The sequence below is a fragment of the Hydra vulgaris genome, chromosome 11 (genome assembly GCF_038396675.1).
Source record: "Hydra vulgaris chromosome 11, alternate assembly HydraT2T_AEP".
NCBI lineage: Eukaryota > Metazoa > Cnidaria > Hydrozoa > Anthoathecata > Hydridae > Hydra > Hydra vulgaris.
This window is the reverse complement of record NC_088930.1, coordinates 41,749,660-41,775,000: the sequence shown is the minus strand read 5'-3', so window position 1 is coordinate 41,775,000 and position 25,341 is coordinate 41,749,660. Positions and strand designations below refer to the sequence as shown.

Sequence of the window (25,341 nt, the reverse complement as noted above, 5' to 3'; positions counted from 1 at the left end):
TCTTTGTATCTTGTACAGCTTGTACTTAATTTTGTTGTTGTTGAATACTTTGGAATTTATATGTGGAATCATTGATGTTGCGTGGAAAAATTCCAGGAGGGAGGGGAAGGAACCTCAATTTTCCCAACTGACATAAGATTAACATAGATTTCCCAACTGTTTTTTTATTTTAAGAAATCAATTTCTGTCCAATTTACAAAATCTAATAATAGTTGTACTACACTGATCTCACACTCAATAATCTTCAATTATCAGTATTTATTAACTTGTATTAACAAAACATAGCTTGATTTATATATATACAAAATATTCAATTCAAAAAACGTCTAAAGGTTTTACCGATTCATAGTGAAACTATATTAGTCCAAAAAAATGTTGCAAGTTACAAATCCAATAAAATTTACAAACCATTCTGGCAGCAGATACAAGAGTTTAAAATTTTAGGGATATAAAATAGTACAAAGAGATGCGGAAAGTATTATTGAAATTAAAGCTTTAGAGTGCAATATAAGCTTTAGAAAGAGTGTAATAAGAGCGCTCTACTAGAATTGTTCCTTTGTTGAGGAATTTGACATACGACGAAAGGTTAAAACGTTACACACAACTTTTTATCTTCAGTCTATTATTTTTTGTCTACTGTTTGATTAATTTTGATTAATATGACGTTTCTTCAATTGAGCCCATCCTTTAACAAGATGTTTTAGGTTAATTCCTTTACAAAGTTCTTTTTCGCACTTCAGTAGTATGAGACTATCCAATCTCTCATCGCTCATTGTTGTGATTCAGATGTGATTTTTATTTAGGTGCTCCAAGAAGTCATTATGGTCTTATCACAGAGCACCGCGGATGAGCATTTAATTGGAAGTTCACGCCACCTCCCTAACTGATGGTGCAAAACTTGCCCAGAGATGAGGTTTGAACCAGAGATCCTTTGTTTCTGAAGCGAGTGCGCTACTACTGCGCCTCGACTGCTCTAAGCCGTGGCGCAGTGGTTTAATTTCATAACATGGTACAAATTGTCTCGCAGCGTCTTAGCTGGTGTTCTTGATGTTTTAAAATTTTCATCACTTTCTAAACAGATATCTATCAAAATTTCCATCTGGCTTTTCAGCATATGAGCGTCTGGAATTTGATTTATGTATCCAGGCGGAAAAAGTTTGTTTGCTTTTGTTAAGATTTCAATACTCAAATTGTCCTTATTTAAAGGAAGAATAAAAATTTTGGTAATGGGGGCAAATATTTCCTTTAAAACCGCAGAGTTTTCGATAAAACCCATGGCTAAAGGGTCCATGAACTCTTTAAATTCTTTTCGGTAAAAAGCTTTTATCTCCATTGCTGTTAATCTATGGTGTCGTTCGTCATCGTTTTCTGCATCAATGTGTAATTTCCTAGAAAATACCGCTGCAAAATACCACTTTCAATCAAATCATTCATAGCATCTCTGTTGTTACTGATATTTTTTAGGTTCTTAGCGGTGCTTTCAATTACATTAATACTGTCAATGACATTAAAGTTTGGACTTTCTAAGATTTCTGTTAATATTTTTATCTTCTCTATGATATTCTTCAAGATGAAAAGAGGAATAATAAAATCAAAAGTTGTTACTTTTTTCAGAACGCTAGCCCTTGACTTCCTAAAGTATGAATAAGAATTTTAACAGTTTTTCTATTCTGCACCTCTACTTTATACTTTTCTATCAGAGCATGTCTCTTGGATTTATCAATAAGGTAATCTATATGTCTCTATTTTTATGAGAAAGTGAGATTATTCGCTTAATGCAACTTTATGTGCTTGAGAGGCAAAGTGCACCTAAAGCTTCCCAAGATTCTTTTTCCAATAGCTTTTCAACTTGGACCAAGATCTTACCCCAAAATTTATCTACACATCTTCAGTTTTTCCCTTCTTTACAACAATCTTGGTGAAAAGACACCAGAAAAAATAAAATGTGGCATTCTTCTGGATGCTATATTCTCAATGTTCAAACTCTTTTAACCACTGGGAATTAAATCTATTTTTACCATCACTTGGGAAACTAGCAAGTTTTAGTTGGTGTGGCCCTAACTGGAGTAAATAGGATTTTTGATTGTCTGTAATTGTATGCGGACGTAAACCTGGGTCATGGCTAATCAATACTGATGAATCTGACTTGTCAATTATAATATTTTGAGCTTTGATATCAAGGTTTCTTATAGAAGCGTTTTTCATTTCCAAAACATTTTTTGACATTTTTACCACAGAACTTGTTGCATCAACAATTTTAATTTTAAGCGAGTTTTTCATTTACTAATTCTTTTTTACAAAAGTTTTTCTAAATGTCATTACAATCTTTAAAGTTATCAATTAAAACACCCAAATTCCCTATGAGCGAAGACCAATTTGTTGTTTCACTGCTTACTTCAGTAGCATCGAAATTAATAATATTCGTGTCATACTTTTCTTCTCGGACAGGAAACTGGGGAAGTTTTAAGTTTCAAGATTAGAGGTAAGTTCTGATTCAGAACTTAGTTCTGTAAATTTCTCTGCTTGTTCCGGGACAATAATAAACCCGGGTTTTCCCCTTTTGCGTCCTTATCTTGAGTTTCTGAACTTGTGTCCTCTTCAAATTTTTTATCAGAAGATGTTACCTCTTCTTCTGTGATATACCACATGTTGTAGTTGATGCTTCAATTATTATTATTATTTCTTCTAACTTTGTATGTTCACTACTTTGTATTTCATTATCACTTCGACATCGTTATCACCATTCTGATGCTTGGTTTTTCGTTATTTTGAAGCTAAGAAGGCTACAAAAGAATTCTCTGAGGCTCCCACTGTTTGTTTATGAACCTTTTTACCACTATGAACGGATCTTTCATGACTGGTTTTATAATCTTTATTAAAAACTGCTTTGCATATGCAACATTGTAATTTACATCTCTTGTTTTTCATAGTTAATGCTCTGAAAAACAAACACAGATACTATAATTTACAGTAATTTTTAAATGAATTAATGTTTATAAAAGTTATCACTCTTATGATAAAAGAATAAGACAAATAACCTTATTATATTTTCTTATTCATATTAGACCTGATCCTACAAACCTAATTCCGACCCTACTTTAGTAAACTGATAATTGGAAGTAATAACAGGCGCAAATCGTTCATATCAGACTTTAGCATTTATTTTCTTGCACTTTCTTATAAAAAGTTTTATATTAAATTATTGTGTAAAAAATTAATCATTTCATTTTAAATGGTATCATATCTTACATAAAAAGACAAAAATGTTAAAATCATGCATGGAAATAAATTTTTACATGTTTCAAAGCGTAAAGTATGCAAAAAAAAAGTAATAACTGCTTTTAGTTAAACATACAACCTTAAATCTTTTAATAAACGTAAAGTTTATTTGTCCAAAGTAAAAAAAAAATTCCATCTTGATGGATTTTCGCAAACTTCTTTTAATTTTATTTAATTAGAAAATATTTTTTCATTTTATTATCGACTTCCCAACTACACCAACTTGTGGCAAGGAAATTCCCAACTTTTCTCTTTCTAAGATTTTGAGGGTGGAGACTCCCCCTACCCCTCCCTTTCCCAAAGCTACGCCTCTGAGTGAAATTGTTATTTGGCATGATCTATTGAACGAAATTAACTACACAAACAAAGTTAAATAAGTCACGAAGAAAAAAAAGTTTTTTGAAGCAAACGAAGATCCTGATTTGGATTCCAAATCAAAGTTCAAGAAAAATTTCTTTGATATAATTTTTAGTCGTGCCATTGAATCTATGAAGAAGCGTTTTAAAGACTTTCGAACAACTATGACTCCTTTTCAGTTCTCATTTGAAATTCCGAATTTTAAACAAACATGAGTGAAGATATATTAATAGGTAATTGTAATTTGTTGGAAGAAATTTTAACCAACGAAGACGATTTTTTAATATCCTTTTCTGGTGAAGAATTGATGACTCAACTTAGTTTGTAGTCACAAAAAATTGATGAAAAAAAATCCATTGGATATTCTAAAACTTATATTCACACATAATCTTGAAGAAATCTTTCCTAATATTTGTATTGCATTGAGACTCTTGCTAACAGAGTTCCAGTCACTGTCTGTCATAGCGAAAGATCGTTTTCCAAACTAACGATCAAACATCAGTCAAGAAAAATTGAACAGACTTTCAGTTATTTCTATTGAGAGCAAAACAGCTAAGTCGTTAAATATAAGAGAGCTGAAAATTGAATTTGCTCAAATAAAAGCCAGAGGAGTTCCCCTTCCAAAGTAATAAAAATTGTTTATTTTAGGTTTCTAAAAAGTTTCGAATTTTTAATTTTTTTATTTAAAATTTCGATTATATTTTTATTCTTTATATGTATAAAAAAGTAGTCAATAGATGAGTTTAATGATAAATAATAAAAGTTAATAGAAGTTTAATTTTTTTTTCAATTTGGAATAACAATTTGTTCTTTAATTGAGTGGTTGTTTATTTAATGAGATTTGAAGAGGTATTTTTATATTTTCCATTCCGTTTTTTTTTTCGAATGAATATAAGAGCCTACCCACTTTACTTAAACAGACTATTTTAAATAGTTTTTATTTTTAATATAAAAGTATAAAGCTTATAAACTGCTGCTAGGGGAACCTTTGCCCGATGAACACTATGAGGATGAGAATTTTATTCATTTCAGACAATTGTTGATCTCTGGTCTTTTTTAAAGGTTAATTAAGAACTAGGGCGGCACGTTATATATTGATTAGCATGATTAAAATGTATATATATATATATATATATATATATATATATATATATATATATATATATATATATATATATATATACATTTTAATCATGCTAATCAATATAGTAGCTATAAACAATCTGCGATGGTGTGATCTGCGATGGTGATGAATATGCGAATATTCGCATTTCTTATCATCACCACTGCGATGGTGATATAAAAAATGCATTCAGTTGGAACAAACGAAATTTTAGAATCCAAAATTTTAGGAGAACTTTAGAAAACCTTTTTTAAGTTAAATTTTAAAGCACTTTAGTTTTAAATTTATATCTTAAAACTATTGATTTATTATACCTTCAAAATACTTCTAATAAATTTATCTATTATATAATTTTACTATTATTCCAAATATAAGTTCAATGATTTCATAAAACTGTTTATATAATTATAAATATTAAATATAATTATAAATATTAAATATGGTTTAGAAAGCAAAAATACTGTACATAATTTTTTTTTTTAAACTGTGGGACTATCATCTTAATATGGTGTTATGCCAAAATAACATCTTGTTTTGAAATATTAAATGTAGCAAAATGGCCCTTGAGGAAAATTGCCCCGGTCTACCCTATACCTTGTTTTGTACGTAATTCTAATACTTTCTGAGATTTTATTTTTTCTCAGATTAATGTGTTCTTTTCAAGTTATTTGTTCATCGAATATTTACTAGATATTTGTCATTCTCATTAAAGTTAAACCGCATTGTTTGCAAAAAACATGGCAAAACATCCTTAAAGGGGCCATCCATAAAAGACGTCATACAAATAGGAGGGGGGAGGAGGTCCAAATTATAAGGAAAAAAATGGACAAAAGGGAAGGGAGATCATCAGAAAAAGACATCACTTTATTTAATTTTTTTTATGTAAAAATGTGTTTTTATGAAATTAATGTAAGGGAATGTTATGCTTTTATTTATCGTAATATTGGAAAGAAATTCGTGTTGATATTTATTTAAATTTTATTTTTGTATATATGAATATACTGAATATATTACAATTAATTATATATTGCTCAGCCTTTGGTAGTTTCTCGTATCATATATACGAGAAACTACCAAGGGTTTTTTTTGTTGCGAAATTCGTCCTCAAGGACTTAGTGTTGATATCATTTATGATTTTTAATAGAGTTTTACAAATATTTTTCCAATGGGAATTGCTTGTGTAGCAATTAATAATGATTGTCTTAAGCGAATATTACAAATGATTGTCCAAAGGGAATTGGTTGTCCAGCAATCATTACATAAAGCATATTTTTTATTATTTTTTCAATGTGTGGCAAAAGTGTCAAAGATCATTGTTGTCTGTATATTAAATGATGGATAAAAATAGTCTTCTAAATTCGCTTATAAAATCATACAATAATGCTCATCCGTTTAAGAAAAAAGCCGATAGTCAAAAAAAAGTCCATAAAATATGGAATGAGATCAAGGAAAAACAAGATTTGGAGATTCAAGTAAAGACTTTGATCCAAAAGTATACCTCAATGGTCTTGAAACAAAAAGGTTCTTTAATGTCATTTTGGACCCATCAAACAATCAAGCAATCTGTTCCTTCCCATGCCAGTTCTTTCTCTTTAGAGTTCCAGCTTTTTTCAGATCAATTTATTGAGCCAATAGATGTCGTTGATACCACGTCAGATGCCTCTCGACATGACATCCTGAGCACAGTTCAAATTGAGACGAAGAAGGCCAAGACTCATGCTCAAGACACAATTAAAGCAGAGATCGTTGTTTTGAATCAAGAAATAGTTGCTGTGAAGAGCAGAAAAAGAAGTAGCTTATGGACCAATGCTGAAGAAGAAACCATTAAAAAGAAGAAGGCTAATGTCCAGGAGCATACGAGTAATCTAAACAAGTTGATTGGCAATATAAAGTCAAAACAAAAATCAAGGGCTGAATAGAAAACTGTCATGAATTAGGTAATATTTATCGCATCATATAATAATAAGTTTCAATAATAATATTGTAAAAATAAACATTAACTTATTTGTATAGTTCTTTCGGTACTGTAGGTGTTCCCTATCCACCCGGAAGTGAAAAAAAACTCTTAAAGTACGTGATGGAATTGGTCGCCATACTATTGAGGTAGAACAATCTGAGATATCGCGTGTCATCATTCAACTTGCTGAACATGAATCTGCTGCCTACGAGAAAAGACAATCTGAAGTTTTTTGGGTGAGAGAACAACTTTAGATAATAAATAGTTCTAATGGACTATATAAGGTCTCAATATAACTTTTCAGCCTCTGAACTTATTCACTGATTATTTTTTAATTACTTTTAAAGAGCCTCAAATCGTTGGATGAGCTTGGTTTATTATTATCTGCATTGCGACTTATATTTAAGGCAAGACAGCGGGTCTTCTTTTGGAGGAACAGAACTTTGAATTTGCTGGAAAGAGCGGTGCCTCGGTCTTTTCAGGTCTGAGGATTAACCAGTTTCCAACGGTGGCCGAGTGTATCAATCCAAACAAAAAGACGGAGCTCGATGTCCATCATCTCTTATTAAAGGATCAGGACTGGTTTGCTTCTCATGTGCGCACTGGTCAATATTTCACGCAAATTGTGAAATGTGAAGATCCCGGATGTTGCGCTTTGAAAAGGACCTCTTACTTCCATGTTATTCCTGGTCGATTTCTGCCTCCACCTATTCCAATCAGCCAGTCAGAAGATGGCTTGAAAGCTGTATCCATTTAAGACGTCGCCAGCAAGAATTGTTTTCCTTCTGTATTTTTTCTTATTGCTTCCAATATTCAGAGCATCACTCCTCGATCGTTGAAATCATTCAAACCTCCTCCTTACGATCTGTTTTGTCCCTCTGTGCAATCAAGTTTATCTCAGAAAATTTGCAACTGTAACTTTTACTTTGCCTCCCAAGTCATGCTCAAAAAGAATGTCAACTTTACTCACTCCAATGTTATTAACCGAATGGCTATTACTCTTTTGCAATTCAGGCCTGTTCGCATTACCGCCAAGCGCAAAAGAAAGTTAATGGCTGTAGTTGCAGTAGAAGAGAACGCGGCCTTTGCTGAATGGTTCGATGAAGACGAAATCGAAACGGGGGGCCTTTATATTCCGAATGATTCAACTATTTCAGACGTAACGGACTGCTCTTTTCCAATCATATCAATTTAGGACCACTTAAAAAATTCTCTGATATATGATGAGTGAGGCAAGTTCCCATGATACAATTTGATTAAATTTAATATGTCGGATAAGACTATAGTAATATTAAATAATTTTTTTTTTTCAGAAAGGCAAAAGAACAAAAACATACGTGGAAATACCTAATCAGATTCTGAATGACATTTATATGAAGGAAGGGGGTGAGGGGACTCAATTTTATGACGTCCTTTTTAAGGAGGGGGGGGTATAGGATGAAAAGGACAATCGGTGACATAGATGGGGGGGGGGGGGGGGGGGGGAAAGGGTCATAAAATACCTAATAAATGGTGACGTCCTATATGGACAGCCCCAAATGTGAAAAACAACTTTTTTTTTTAAATAAACAAGATTAAAATTTATTTATAAATTCTAAAATTTCATTATAAAATATTATTAACAATGTAAATATTTTTTATGTATTTAATTTATACGCAACATGTTCTTTAAAACTTTCTGTTATTTTCCTGCAATCGGTATTGGACAACTACTTAAATTAGTAAATTTTAAAGAACATGTTCTTGCATAAACTAACTGCTTAAAATAGGATTTTAGGCGTACTTTGAGCGCTTAAAGTTTTTCTTATACGTGTTATTATTAGGAAGTTGGTTTTTAGGTTACTAATAATATAATATTAAAACTCCAGTTGAATCCCGTTAACTCGGACCCTGGATAAGTTGGACTTTTAATAAGTCGGACAGAATTTCAATTCCCCTTGAACGTTCTCTATCAACTTACTGTAAAATCATCCGCTTCAGTCGTACCCTGGTTAAGTCGGACCATTCGCTAACTCGTACTGTTTTTTGAGGTTCCTTCGGCAAAAAAGTTCGCTTTACAAGTACTTTTATTTTAAATTGCATATAAGTGCATATAATACCAAAACTTCCGATACTTCTATAAAAATTCCAAACTTTAAACGCTCGAAAATAAAATACATTTGCGTCAAATACAATTAAACATAGCTAAACGTTTTCACGGAGATCTTTCAATTCAGTTAAGTTTCGACTAAATTCTATTTGTTAACTATCACATTAAAAATTTAAAAATATCGATTAAAATTCAAAACTTAAAACGTCCGAAAATTAATTACCTTAGCGTCAAGGGATCGTCCGTAGGAGACATTAAGCTCTTTTACGCTTAGATTTTGATTTTTGATTTAAATTAAGACTGCGAGGTAAAACTTAAGTTCTTTTTTGTTTTGCTTATTGTGAAAGTTTGCGTTACGTAGTTTATGGACGATCTCCAAACATAATTTAACGACCTAAACATTTTCACTGATATCTTCGATTCGGTTAAGCTTCGATCAAGTTTTATTTACTAAAAATGTCGAAGGTTGCTGAAAGAAAGCTATCAAGTAAAACGATAGATGGAAAAAAAAAACAATGTATCGTTTAAAACAGTGGTTCCCAACCGGTGGTCCATGGACCCCTGGGGGTCCATAAAAACTTTTTAAGTGGACCACAAAACTAAAAAATCTTGAAACTAAAGAATCACCAAATTTTTTTATTCAGTTGGATGAGATCACGGATGTAAGTTCAATAGCACTATTTATTGTATTTTGTAGGTATATTTTCAATAACAACTTCAAGGAAGAATTTTTGTTCTCTTCTATCCTTGAAACAACAATATGTTATGATATTATATAACAAGACATTATGGAAATTTTTAAAGTTTTTCAATGACAAACAATTAAAATGGAAATATCCCCCAAATATTGAAAATCATAATCTTTGAGAGGATAGGGGTGTAACACTCTTTCGTAAAATTGCCTCTGGTTGTGAAGTCTGGATTGCAGACTAGAGTAAAATAGATTGCTCCAAATGAAGTTGATGTACACTGTTTTATTCATAGACAGGCTTTGGCAACCAAAACATTAATAGGTAGCTTGAAAGCTGTATTTAATCAGTTAGTCAAATTGGTCATATAAAATCCTCTGCTTTCAACACTCAACTTTTTTCTGCTGGAAAATTTTTTTAAAGATTTTTCAAGCTTAGAATAAAAGTGAAATAATTTTTATGTAAAATGAAAAGTGGACTGGTAGAATATTTAAGTTTGACAATTTTGAAATAACAACGGCTTATCACGTGAACATTGTGGGTCATATTGTGGCAAAAATGCAAATGTTATTACACACTTAGAAATACTGAAGGAATTTATTGAAAAGCTCAAACTGTATAAGACTAGAATTAACAATGGAAATTTGATCATGTTTCAAAATTTAAATAGCGTAATTGGAAATAACATGCTTCCCTACATTGTAAAGATAGAAATAGTTCGTCACCTAGATAATTTGATTAATGAATTGGGTAACTATATTCTAGATGATAACATTTTCAGCAGTAAAATTATTATATCACCACTTTCTTGTGATGTAAAAAATATGGAAGAGGAAGCGCAAGAAGAATTTATGGAGTTAAAGGATGATACCACGGATAAGGGTCACTTCAAAGTAAGACCATCAGATAACTTCTGGACGAAAATGAGGAATTTATATCCATTGTGTTCATCAAATGCACTTATAGCCCTTATTCCCATTTCAACATCACATTTGTGTGAAGCCGAGTTTTTAGCTATGCTATCTCTTAAAACTAAAAAAAAAAGAAATAGACTCGATATCAATGCAGATATTAAATTAAACCGAATTTTCAGATATTATTTGCTGGTAAGCAGTGCCAGATTTCCCACTGACCTGCTTTTGTATCATATATTAAGATAAAATACTTTTGTGTCATTGATAGACTGGCATATTTTTGAATAGACTGTCACTAGACAGTCTAATCAAAAATACCTTAAACAAAATATTATCCGGATGAATAAAAGTTACATTATTAAAATTTTCGCCTTGTAAAAAATTTAAAAGCAAAGGGGTCCATGAAGATTTTATGATATATAATTTGGGGAACGGGTTAGAAAAGGTTGGGAACCACAGGTTTTAAACAATATCAGGTATTTTATAATTTTATTTTTCATTGATGTTTACATTTTTTTCAGTCATTTGTCTAAATAATAATAATAAGCATGGAACTCTTATTTCTATTCCATCGCAAATAAAACAATAAATTATCAATCCAATTCTTTTGTTTTTAATTTGTTTAAAGTCATTACCACGTTTTGGCTTATTACCACGCACTGCATGAGAAGTAAGTCCTAAACCATAGCTAATAAAATTTATGCTGATTTTAAAGTTGCTTTTCTTATTTTTCATAGGTAAAAGTCAAGATGTTACTAATCAAATGACCGCTCCTTGAAGGGAAACAACTTTGCCGACAATATTGTCTCGTTATAACTCGCGTGATATATTCAATGCAGGTGAGTTTGGTTTGTTTTATAAAGCACTTCCAAAAAAAAATGCATTTGAAAGGTGAGAAATGTAGTGGAGGTTAGAATTGCAAGATAAGTCTAACTGGGCTTGCTGCAGCCAACATTGTGCAGAAAAACTTCCAATGTTTGTTATTGGGAAATCAAGCAAACCCCGTTGCTTTAAAGGAATTAGAAGCACTCCATGTCGTTACCGTGCACAAAAAAAGAGCTGGATGACCTCTGAACTATTTGAGGAGTGGGTTAGAGAAAATGATAGAAAGTTTGCATTAGAAGACCGTAAGGTAGCATTGGTTTATAATAATTGCACCGCCCATCCGAATATTGAGAATCTTAAATTGGTCACACTCTACTTTTTCCCCCCAAACACAACTTCATGTTTGCAGCCGATAGATCAAGGAGTCATTCGATAGTTGAAGTGTAAGTACCGAGCAAATTTAATTAACAAGATCATAAATGTTATTGATAATGGAAAACAAATGCCTTCAATCTCCATACTTGATGCTATGAAAATGCTTGTTCATTCTTGGAATGAAGTTTAAGAAACCACTATTATTAACTATTTCCGCAAAGCAGGATTTAAGGAAGGAGTAGGATACCAGACAAAGATGAAGAACACTTCCCTGCATTAAAAAATTCAATTGATCAGTTACGTCAGCCTGATGAGGATCTTGTTCCGGAAGATTTTACTTACGAAGATATGTTAACAATTGATGATGACATTTCAGTTATGGGAGGAGTGATGACAGATGAAGATATTGTTCAAGATATCATTGAGGTAGTTGAAGAAGAAGTGCAAGAAGAAGAAGAAGGAAGCGAAAAGTCGGATGAAACGGTGACAAAGTCAACGACTGAAGAAGTTTGTAAAGCAATTGATACCCTCGTTAATTTTTCGATGTTTACTCAGAGCAGTGAAATTGAAAGAGTAGCTTTTTGAAAGCTGTTGAAAAAGAATTGTCACTGAAACAAACATCAATTTCGGACATTTTTCCTTTATAGTATATATTATATTTACAAAAGTATGAAGAGTACACGGGAAAAAATAGCGAGTCACATTTAAAAAGTTTTGAGAAAGTATATATTAATCAAATATAAAGCATAGAAATTAGAAAAATTATTTCTTGATTAATTAATCTATATATTATTTTTTGTTTTAGATGACCCCAAGATGACCTAACGGTCTTGTCACAGAGCAACGCGGAAGAGTATTTAACTAGGAAACTCATGCTTCCTTCCTTACCGATAGCGCGAAATATACCTAGAGCTCGCTTCGAACCCTGGATCTCTTGCATCTAAAGCAAGTATTCTGACCACGACTGCTTTAAAATAAAACATTTTTTCAATAAATTGTTAAAACAAAAAGCAACAGGAGCAATCGTTTTGAAAATAAAAATTCGAATTCAAAAACTGGAATATTAAAGAATTTCAGAATAAAAGTTACAAAAAAACAATAATTGCCAAACAATTGGCTCACAAAAATCAAAGTTAAAATTGCTACGTTTTTTAGTTTTGTTTAAATAAGAAGCACTTTTTGCCTGATGTTTTTCTTAAAAAATTTAACACTTATTGAAGCTCAAATGTTTAATGCTTCTTAACTAAAAAGTTATATAGAGACATTTAGATATACTTGCTTTGATCTATTCAAAACATAACTAAAGAGAAGTATTTGTGCATAGTTAGTTGTTTGTTAGAGAAGCCTTTCAGACTTTATTTCTTTTCCTAACATTTTCTGTTCTCTTTAATGCACGATAATCTGAGCCAGAACAAGTTACATTTGAAAAAAAAAAAAAAAAAAAAAAAGGACGTGTATTCATTACATTCTTAAAACACTTTGAACCGAACCACATAATATTTGTTTATGAGTCAGACAAGCATTTAATGCAAGGGAAAGAACACTTCGAGTATCTTGTGGAAGAACGACACCATCGTCCCATAACCTTGCAGAACCATAATAACTTGATTTCTCGAATTCATAGTGGTTTAATGCGTTATTATTTTTTATTTCTTTCTCATTAAAGTTTTGGTGCATTTCTTTATCATAAAAGTCTCCAATACACAATTTTGAATCAGGCCACCTAAACAAAAATCTTGGTGACATACTTCTGCCACACATCGCATAGTGACCAGCTCCAAAACTATTACCAATGAGGATAGTTATTTTGGGGACATGCGCAGTAGCAACAACCGTCATTAGTTGTGATATATATTTAATTAATTGAGTCTCGTCTTTAGAATTATTTTCCATTATATCTTGGAAAAATATCAAAGGAATACCTCTTTCATTACAAAGAGAAACAAAGTTACTACCTTTCAAACAACCATCTGGTGTAAATGAACCATTATTTGCTAAAATACCAACTAGAATTCCATTTATACGAGCATATCCTGTCAAAATGCTAGTTCCAAAATATGGCTTATACTCGTGAAATCGACTGCCATCAACAACTCGTGAAATAATTTGTTTAATAAACAAGCAACCATTATCGTTACGAGCAAACTGCAAAATAGATAAATCTTTAATATCATAAATCGGTTCTTCGATATTCATATGTTCATTAATAAATACCTTCATGTTCAAAGTTGACATTATATCTTTTGTTATTTCTAATGCTTCTATTTCATTTTTTACCATATAATCTGCGCAACCACTAATTTTACAATGAACTGATGCCCCACCCAAATCTTGCTCAGAAATTTGTTCGCCAGTAGCTGCAAAAACTAAAGGTGGTCCCGCTAGAAATATGCTACTTATTTTGTCTATCATCACTACTTCATTTGACATTGTAGGTATGTAAGCAGCACCTGCAGTACAAGAACCTGCAACAACACAGATCTGTAGATAAAAAAACAAAACAATATTAATATATATATATATATTTATATATCTGCAGAGGCAGTATATATATATGTGTATATATATAGTATATATATAATATATATAGTATATATAATATATATATAATATATATAATATATATATATGTATATATATATATATATTTTATATATACACAAACACATATATACCATCTTACTTATGCTGATGATATTTTCATGTGAACCATAAGCAAAGATTTCCAAAATTTATTTGACTTATGCTCAAGTCATGCATTGAAACGTAATATAATTTTAACCAATAACATTATTCTTAAAAAGTTTAGCTTAATAAGAGTTTATCTCGTTAACCAATTTGGCTAACAAAATAATTGTTATTACGTGGTTATCAGTTACTGTATTATATCAGTTACTGAATTTAAAGTATCCATAATGGACCAGTACTCGTAAGCCATTAGTGAAACAGGGCGCTTATTTACTTCTGTGGTAATTTGTAAGTAACAATACTTCCCATTGTTAGTGTGTGTGTATATATATATATATATATATATATATATATATATATATATATATATATATATATATATATATATATATATATATATATACATATATATATATACATATATATATATACATATATATATATTTATACATATGTATATATATATATATATATATATATATATATATATATATATATATATATATATATATATATATATATATATATATATATATATATATATATATAGTTTTATGTATATACATATATACAAACATATATATATATATATACACACACACACACATATATATAATCAAGTACATGTATATTTGCTTTTATACGTAAATATGGTTTTATACAAAAATAAATGTTATACAGATACATAAGTATTTAACATACATATGTTTGTAACAGTGTGTGCATTATAATCAAATGCAAAATACATTTCATTTTTTTTAACATTTACTTGGGGATAAATCATATAAATTTGATATATCATATATTATAACTTATTTGTTATAAAAGTAAACTTATTTGTTTACGCTTGTTTTGATTGAATACCATTTTTTGTTTTTGTTTTTCGTTTTTATTTTTCTTAATTTAATAGAAAATTCCACTGATAACAGTTTTAACAGAAAGGTAGAGCAGGGTTAGATTTTGGCGTTAACAGCCTTCCGATAACTAAATTTTTTCCTGCCGTTAAATAAACGGAGACATAAGAATACGAGTTTATTTTATCACCGACATTAAAAACTGCCATTTTACTTTTAACCTCATCACCTTTTAACACCGTAGGGTTTAACGGAGCGATGTGAAAATGTCTTTTTGAAAAACTATTCAGAAACATTTATGACAAAACGCAGCTATGCTATTTGTTGGCATTGGGAACCATGGCAACCTCCGGTAGTGCTGTAGATAAGATGATAAATCTGAATCTTCTTGGCTATATTTGAATGCAATGTTTAACTCAATGAAGTTAATAGCTATTCGTTTTGTTGAGGCTGCTGACTATAATGCTGCCTTCGAAAAAATTAATCAATTAAAGTTTGAAAGTTAAGAAAGCATTCACAAAGAAATACATCTGCAGAAGTCATTAATGAATCCTTTGGACTGCAGTTCGTTGTTCCTAATCAGGTAAGGTGGAAATCAAAGTACATGTCTGTGGAAAGCATGAACAGGCTGATAACTGATAAAGGAACCAATGCGATGAATGGCATTTGTAATAAGCTTGATTTTCCAGCTTTAACGTGCTGAAGTAGCATTTATTGCAGAGCATGTCTCTGTTATGAAGCCTATAGCTCATACATTAGATATCCTGCAGTGTGAAACAAAGGTCTTCACGGCATACCTGCTGACGTATTAATTGAAATGACTTTGAAACAAAAAGAACAATGCAGTTTTTTCATCACAACAGCTCAATCCAGGAGTGCAAACCAACAGTGGTAAGCATAGATGCTGCCATAGAAAGCAGATTCAATCAATACATCATGAATAAAGAATTATTAGCAGCAGTAATCGCCCAGTCAAAATTTAAGTCAGTTTAGATCAAATAAAAATGAATAAAAAAGAATTGGTCTGCAATTCATGAAGAACATAATTTGACAGCAGCAGCAGCTGGCTAAAAACAGTGACACTGCAAGCATGAATTCAGCAGATAAAGCAGCCACATCAAGCAATAGTGATGTTAAGGACTGTGGAAATAGCTCTTTATGGCTATGCACATAAAGCTTAATAGTGATGGTGCTCAATATACAAATAATGGTTAACTGATATATGCACAGTAGAAAAATATATAATTATTTCAAATAATAACTAATACAAATCTTTAAACAAAAACATTCAAGAAATTGCTGGAGAATAAATTTAATTATTTTAATAAAAACTAATTATTCAAAATATTAAGTTTTAAGTTCAATTATTTAATTATTTCAGGCATAAAAAAGGTGACACTTGAGGTAAACTTCAAAGCAAAATGTAATAAGCACTAGCAAGACAAAGACTTATAAAGACAAGCAAAAACCAGATGCAAAGAAGATACAAACCAGTACAGAGACATCTATACAGCAACCCACACATAACCAGGCCCTAGATTCAAACTACAGATAAAAAAAAGCAAACTTTTTATGCACATAAATTAAATGAAACTGATTCAAATTACACATGTAAATTCATATACAAAACACTGATGTAAAACTTAAATATCAACTGTTTTATTGCCTTTCAGGTCTATTATCTCAAACATATGGTCAAACCTGGAGCAAAACTCCTGGGTGTCTTAACTTTAAATTGCTCTTAAGTAAAAAGTTAACAAATAACAAAAAAAAACCAGAAAGTGCCACGCTAGACATCCTTTAAAGAGTTCAAGCCCTTTTAAAGAATGCTGAAATAGAATCTGAAATGCCTAAAATCAAAAGACTGGTTTTATTTGGTATCACACCAAATAAAACCAATGCAACCCTGAAGAGGAAGTTACAGATACCAGGGCCACCGGGTAAAATTTCTATGGTACTTTCAAATGTCTAACAACTGAGGTAGAGACTTTAATCTAAATGTGACACTTAAATTCTGAATTTTCCATAATGATTCTATTTGACAATCTCTTAATAAAAAAGTTTTTGATTTCAATACATATAAAGTTTTTTTGTAGCATGGTAAATGCAGACTAGCATTACTAGCTACAAAATTTGCAGTAACACTTTCAAAGATTTGATAGCAATATACATATATATATATATATATATATATATATATATATACATACATACATACATACATACATACATACATACATACATACATACATACATACATACATACATGCATACATACATACATACATACATATATTATCAGTGGTTCTCAAAGTTGGTGACAATGCCCCTGGGGGTGCTGGAACAATCCAGAGGGAAGTAGTAGCCTAGTGTAGACTTGGAAGGGGGGGGGGGGGGGGAGTGAAAAAAATAAGGAACTTGTTTAAACATAAAAAAGGAGAGAAGATTAGATGATTTAAATGTTCAATCAACTTTGTATTAATAATGATGAAAACTTCAACCATTCAAATCAAATAGAATATTTATTAGGAGATTCTAAAAAAAAAAGATGACACTTTTTGAAGCAAGTTGATTGAATCCAAAAATGATATAGTCTATTTGACAGACTTGCTTCATATAATTAATAAAACAAATGTAAAATTTCAAGTTAATATGCTGAGCCTAATTAAACTTTTTTCTGTGCTAAATAAAATATCAACAAAGGAAATTTAGCCAATATCCAGATTTGGCAAGGTTATAAAAAATTATAAAGACATACTTACGTATTGTCAGCACTTGGATGCTCTCCATTCTGACTTCAACCAACGACTTGAAAATATTTTTAAAAATGAACATATCTGATTGGGTTTGGAGTCCTCTTTCAAGGGCAAACACAAGAAGACCCAAAATTACAAGAAGAACTGATGGAAGTAACCACAAATGATGAATCAAAATTTAAATTCAATGATAAATACCAACTGTTTTGACTGCTAAAGCAGATTCCTACTATTTATCATGGATTAATGTTTGTAACAGAAAAGTTTTTAATCGCATTTCTTTCATCATATTTAGTAGAAATTCAGTGCAATCAGGTTCATTCTTACAAAAATAGAAGAATTGGTACTTTGATAGCAATACATTGTTATCATTAGGATAATTTTGATGCTACTTTTATGTTAACCTTAATTGTATTAATTTTCAGTAACTTTAATAAATTTACAACATATTTCACTACAACATTTTTATGAATACACAAGCAAAAACAGATACATATATCTTTCTGTTTGTTCTCTTTAAAAAGGGGCATTGACTTATTATTTTTTTGAAAAGGGGTAGTAGGCCATATAAGTTTGGGAACCACTAATATAAATCAATAAAATACTTATATAATAAATACTTTTCAAATATATTTGTATAATATATTTGGTTTATTCATTTGACTTTTGTAAAAATCATGACTCATTATAATGCCATCGCATACCTGTGGCACCCCTGAAGCATTCATAACTGCTTCATTGCAGAAAACCTTGCCACCTGGATTAAAAACCTCAGCTTGCAGTGGTAAGAATCCTCCTCCTGAATCAATAATATACACACACGGTAAATTATTTTCAGCTCCTATCTCCTGCATTCGTGTTTGTTTCTTTACACCAATAGGATATATAGCACCACCTTTTAAACAAATAAATACATACTTATATATGCAGTTAGGTATTGCTGAATGCTGACCTTAATTCTTAGGGCTATACATAATATAAATATATATATATATACACACACACATATATATACACCCACACACAGAGATATATAAATAGACGCACACATATACACACAAATATAGACGTTTGATGGAAATTTATATGTATACATTGATATATATATATATATATATATATATATATATATATATATATATATATATATATATATATATATATATATATGTTTATATATATATTTATACTTATTTTTTATTTTTCAACATCTTCGCTTCCAACAAAGCTACAAGCAACCACTATTAGAGTTGGAAGTTACTGAATGAGAAAAGATAAAGTTTATAGAGCTAGATAACGATTGACAGATGACTTAAAAGATTGCAAATTATATGAATCAGGAAAGCAAGATAAAGGAAGTGAATTCGAAAGAGCTGATGTTTAAGGAAAAAAACTAGACAAATAAGAGTTTTTGGAACACTTAGGAATAGTCACAGAAAAAGGATGAGACTTAATTGAATGACAAGTAACAAAATAAATTTTTATAGTTGGCACAAAAGACACTAGCTCTTTAGACCAGTGTTTATTATATTATTTATAGAAAAGAGAAAGAGAAGCAAGATTAAGACGATGTAATAATGGTTGGAGGTTGGCTGCAAGAGCAGGTTTAACTATGTTTACAATGTGTTTTTTTGTCTAAGGGCAAGAGTAAGGGCATCATTTGAAGATCTGCCCTAGAAATGGCAATAGAATTCCATACAAGGATGGATTTGAGATTCGTAGAGATAAAGAATAGAATCCTGAGTAAAAAAATTGTCAAGCATGATAAAGAGATGCAACCTTACCAGATACTAATTTTTGCATCAAATGCCCCCTCCAAGCAATCAGAGAGCTGGCTTCTTATTAAGACAAGAATAAATGGTTGTATCATCAGCAAACAATGCCATCTTAGATGTGAGAATATCTGGAAGATTGTTAATGTAAATTAAAAAGAGTATAGGGCCAAGGATAGAACCTTGAGGAACCCCTGTAGTTACAGGATATGAAGAAGAGCGCTGTCAATCGAGAACAACTTTTATAATATAATTGGAAAGAAAGGATTCAATAATCTTAAAGATGTTACCTGATACACTGTAAGAAGAAAGCTTATGGAGAAGACCAGCATGCCAAACTTTATCAAAAGTTTTAGAAATGTAAAGAGCGATAGGCTTGACCTCTCCACCTCCATCTAATGCATGATAAAACTATTGGTTATTACAGTTAGCAAATCAGCTGTATCAAAAGAAGATCGAAATCCATATTGATGATCAAAAAGTTAGATTATGATGAAAGATAGATATTGATGGTCAGAAAGTTATTAGATTCAGGACAAGTGATTAATAGTTTGTTAATTAAACCTTGCTTATAATAGGAAGAAAAATAATGGGACGGTAGTTAGATGAGTCAATCGCTCTCCAGAATTTTTAAAAATAAAATAACAAATGCTGCTTTCCAGCATGCTGGAAAACAAGACTCTGATAAGCACTTGTTAAATAGTTTTGAAGGTATAGACGACAGCTCTGGAGAACACTTCTGCAAGACTACAACAGATATGTTGTCTAGACCACAAGCTGTAGAAGAGTCTAAGCAGAAAATCACTTTAGATACAGAAGCTGAAGTGATACGAATGTCAAGCAATGGATCAACCTGTTTGACGGCTACATCACATAGAACACGACTAGTGGAATCAAGAGATGATATTGCTGAAAAGTTCTTAGCAAATAATTCAGCTTTGTCTTTAGGTGAGGTGAAAAAATCTGAACTTTATGTTACACACATACACTTTATATCTGCTTTTGAAACACAGTCTCTTTTTTGCTCATAATGGTGGCATTATCTTTTGAAATTAGACTATATACTTGTTTTTGCAATTTGTTAATTTATTATTAATGTAATCTACATTTAAACTCATCTACATTTAACCTTCAACAAGATATTAACTAAACAAAAACAAAGTAGATATTATTTAAACACAAAAAATAAAAAAAAAAAAAAAAAACGAAAAGGAAATTGTCTAAATAAAACAAGTAGCATTTATTATAACTTATAACTTTGTAATATTGTATTTAAAATAGGAAATTAAGCAGATACTACTAAATCTCAGATTTAAATTTGCAATTGTGACAAATGTCTAAGCTAAGTGTCAATGCAAAGCAATGAAAGAAACTATACAAGTATGGGAATATTTTGTATACATTACTTGTCTGGCTTTTGAAAAAAATCACGAATTAAGATTGGACTAAGATTACAGAACAAATAAACTTGTTATGCGATAACCATAGTTGGAAATTTTAAACAATAAATATAGACAATAAATATAAATTAAAAAACAAAAATTATTACTGTCCTAACTACCCAAATTTTATTTCTGATGTCTTAACTACCAAAATTTTATAGCCTAATATCAAACGGTTAAGACCAACCATTTATTTCAGGGGGTATCTATAAAGTACATACCAAGTAAAACCTTTAATTTAGGACCCTTCCTCCCCCTTTGTATGCATTTGTATGTTTTAAACAACCCTTTCCCCCCTCTCTTTAGCTATATATAATTATTTATTACAAAATATAATTATTTATTACAAAATATAATTATTTATTACAAAATAATTATTATACAGATAATTATTTATTACAAATTATATTTATTATTATTATATTATTATTATTATTATTATTATATTTATTACAAATTATTACAAATTATAATTATTATATTTATTATATTAAATTATATATTATTATTTATATATTGTTTATAATATTATAAATTATTTATTATTTATATATTATTTATTATATTAAATTATATATTATTATATTAAATTATATATTATATTTATTATTATTAAATTATTATTATTATATTTATTACAAATTATTACAAATTATAATTATTTATTACAAATTATACAGATAATTATTTATTACAAAATCAACAACCCACTTTCCCACATAATAAATTTTTTAAAGTATTAAAAACAACAAATCTTTTACTTAAATCGACACCTGTTACATAACATAAAATTTATTTTTCAAACATGTAAAACTCGATATATTCATTGAAAAAAAAAGAAATTAGGCTAAGGAAAAATAAAGATCCTTTATCTTCTACAGAAAAGCAAATAATATTCTAAAAAAGATATAAAATGGTACAGGAAAATAGTTTTTTGGCATAAAATTTATGTGAGCCTACCACTTCTATATGTTTACGATTAAAATTTTTCGAATTTTCAAACCACTGGGACCAACTATAGAAGTAATTATTGATATTTAGTTACTTTTTCCAAATATAAGTTTCCAAATATAAATATAAGTAGCACAAGTTATGTTCTGCTTAAAACATTTTGATAAAAAAAAGTCTTTTAAAAATATTTAAATGCGTTTTATTAATAACATCAACATCATCAGATTGATTGTTATCATCATGAACAATAAAGGGCATTTCCAAAAAATCACGCACAGAAATTTGTATATGTTTTGTCTATTATTTTCATAATAATAAAACTGGCGATCTTCAATTTGCCCTCAATTAATTCTAACCTATATAAATATTTTGTAAACAAAAAATGGTATACATTAGTAATGTTAACAAAGAATAATTTAAGTTTGGAACGGAATCACGCACAGAACAGAAAAACTCAAATTTTAGTTACTAGATAAATAAACTTTAATTACTCAAAAAAAATAAGTTTCAGCGTTATATATATATATATATATTTTTTAAATGATATTAGTAGAGAATTAGTAGAGAAGTAGAGAAACATTAGTAGAGATTTCCACATAGAGTCACAGCAATTGTTTAAATGCAGTTCATGAATGATCACGCACCGAAGTTGCGAATTTGTTAATTTTATGTAGATATTTTTAAGAAATATTCTTAAAATACTTCTGCGACTCTTAGTATATTTTCAATGAGAAATGGCAGTTATCAATTATTTCTAGCTAAAGTATAGCGTTTTGAAAATTGTTGATCATTTTCAAACAGTAGCGATATTATTTCGCAAAAAAAAATAAAATGATCAAAATATATATATTTAATTTATTCAGGTAGCCTAAATTATGATAAAAACATTTTGGTTATATATGTTTTTTAAGAAAATCATTATAGTAGGCATATTGATTTAAGTCTCAACTTTTAATTGTTAAAAAAAATAAAAATAAAAAAATCACACACAGAAATGGAAATCCCCTAAAGATATAAAGTAAACCTGTAACAAAGCAATATTAATAACAAAACTATATATATAATAATAATGATGACTTTAATATTTATTCATTTTTTGAGTAGGCACTATTTCTAATGGAGAAAAAGTCAAAATGATTTGCGTTTTTGAATGACTAAAGATGTTTATATATATAAGAAGCTTTACCCATGTATACATGAATGAACCCTTGATTCACCCATGTATAATTTCATCTAATATTGCAGCTATGACATAAAAATTTGTAAAGAACAACAGATTTAAGATTTTCAGGAAAGGGATCATTTACTGAAAATATACTTTTTGATTTTGAATAGTGTAAGGACTAATCTAACACTGATGTTATCTTTACAATATTTATGAATATATTTATTAGGCTAATGTTGGAAGATATTTAAAAATAAAACAGGAAGTTGAAAGTACTGTAGTAGTAAGCAGGTAGTGCATGAGATTTCTTTTAGAGAAATAATTTGTGTAGAGCAAGTTGAGCAATTTTGTTAATTGAGATCAATATGAAAAATGTTTTGAAGACTTTATCAATTATAATTATTCCTAGGTATATTACTTGTAAAGCTCTAAAGGTTATAAATATTACTGGTAAAGTTTGTTAAAAAAGCTAAGTTTTTTTTTATAGATTGTAGATGTTTTGAACTTAACAACTAATAAGTTGATAGTACTTTAGTATTAACAAATAACATTTATTTCACTTTACACTCAAAAAAATTTAATTAAAAAATTTCCCTCTAATTATATATACAACTTTTTATACAACATGTTTCGATAAAAAATAAGTTAATAAACATTGGAAAATGTAATATAATTTTTTAGTACTAACCTTTAACAGTTGCATCACTGGCACTGATAATACAAAGCTGATTTGAAATTTTCCCTATAACAACAATAAGACCACTGCAACATATATCTCCATAGTTCAATCCGAGTCCAGAAAATAAACCAATTTCTAATAAAGGGTAATTTGGATCAACTAGAAGCTCAATTCTTTTACGTGCAAGAATTTTCTTATTTCTCTGTGTATGTTGTAATATTGCAGAATCCCCACCGCCATTTAAAGCTTTTTTTCTTTTTTCTTCGAATACTTCATTTACAGTTGCATTTAAATCAACAAATTCATTAAACTTATTTGGAGAGATGTTAAACTGACCTTCTAAAATTTTAAATCTTGACTTTGGCCAAGAGTTAAGTGAATTAATGTAATTTAATGAAGATAAATAACAAACACGAATATTAGAGTGCATACAATTATAAATACTAACCGGCACTTTTACCAATATTGACGAAAACATTCTCAGTCTCAGTTATAATACCTCATGTTTACATTTTTTTGTTTTATTTCTACCATATGTATATTTAAAAGAATGCAATTGATGACAACAGAAATATTCTTGATGTTTCTTTTTGTAAACGGATTTTCATTTTTTCCCTCGTTGGATTACTACCTTGGTCAATAATAGTTACTTAAAAACAGTTATCACGCTAGACTAGGGTCACCAGATATTTTGCAATATTTTGCGGTGGTTATTCAAAATAATAAAATCTAAATGTAACCAAAAGAAGGCAACAACTTGGCAAAAGCATTTGTTGTTTTTGAAAGTGTAAATCTTATTGGCTAAAAGAAAACAATTTGATAAAATTGTTCCAATAATAAATTAGCGCTTATCTTAGGGGTCAATAAATTACGTCACGCTTTAAGGAAGGGATGGATGGGATGGGACGATTTTGCGACGATTTGTTAGGATGGTAGGGAGAGGGGGTCTCTAATTTTGTTACGCAACATTTTATTTTTTTTTTAGTTTTAAACCTAGAGACTTTCTTTTAATTAAAAGAGAATCTGACCAAACCACAACCCTCAGTTGATGTATCTACATTGATTGTAAAATCAACTGCGCCTAAATCTTACTTGGTCGATGTGTACACTCAGTTAACGGAGTAGTTGCAGCCTGTAAGGGATCGTCCATAAATTACACAACGCAAAATACATATTAAAAACGTAAGTAGGAGATAATAAGCTCTTTTGCGCGGCGATTTTCATTAAACTTAATGGACTTATTTGATTTTTTATTTAGATTAAGGCTCTGCGAGGGAAAACTTTTGATCTTTTTTTGTTTTGTTTATTGCGAAATTTTGCGTTATAAACGATCTTTTTACGGACTGTTTGACTCTACGGCTGTAACAGTCTATGTGCAGTGCACGTTCTGCGCTTTGACTTTATTTGGTCCAAGTGCAGAACTTTA

General features: G+C 29.8%; 1 protein-coding gene across 1 annotated transcript; it reads right to left on the bottom strand.

Moving 5' to 3' along the window:
• Window positions 1–12,655: 12,655 nt before the first annotated feature.
• On the bottom strand, window positions 12,656–24,728 carry LOC100201262 (methylcrotonoyl-CoA carboxylase beta chain, mitochondrial). Its single transcript, XM_065808869.1, has 3 exons — window positions 23,925–24,728; window positions 18,611–18,801; window positions 12,656–14,089 (listed from the first exon to the last, which is right to left on the bottom strand). Exons 1-3 carry the CDS (start codon window positions 24,391–24,393, stop codon window positions 13,070–13,072), a joined length of 1,680 nt encoding a protein of 559 aa, XP_065664941.1. The 5' UTR covers window positions 24,394–24,728; the 3' UTR covers window positions 12,656–13,069.
• Window positions 24,729–25,341: the final 613 nt, after the last annotated feature.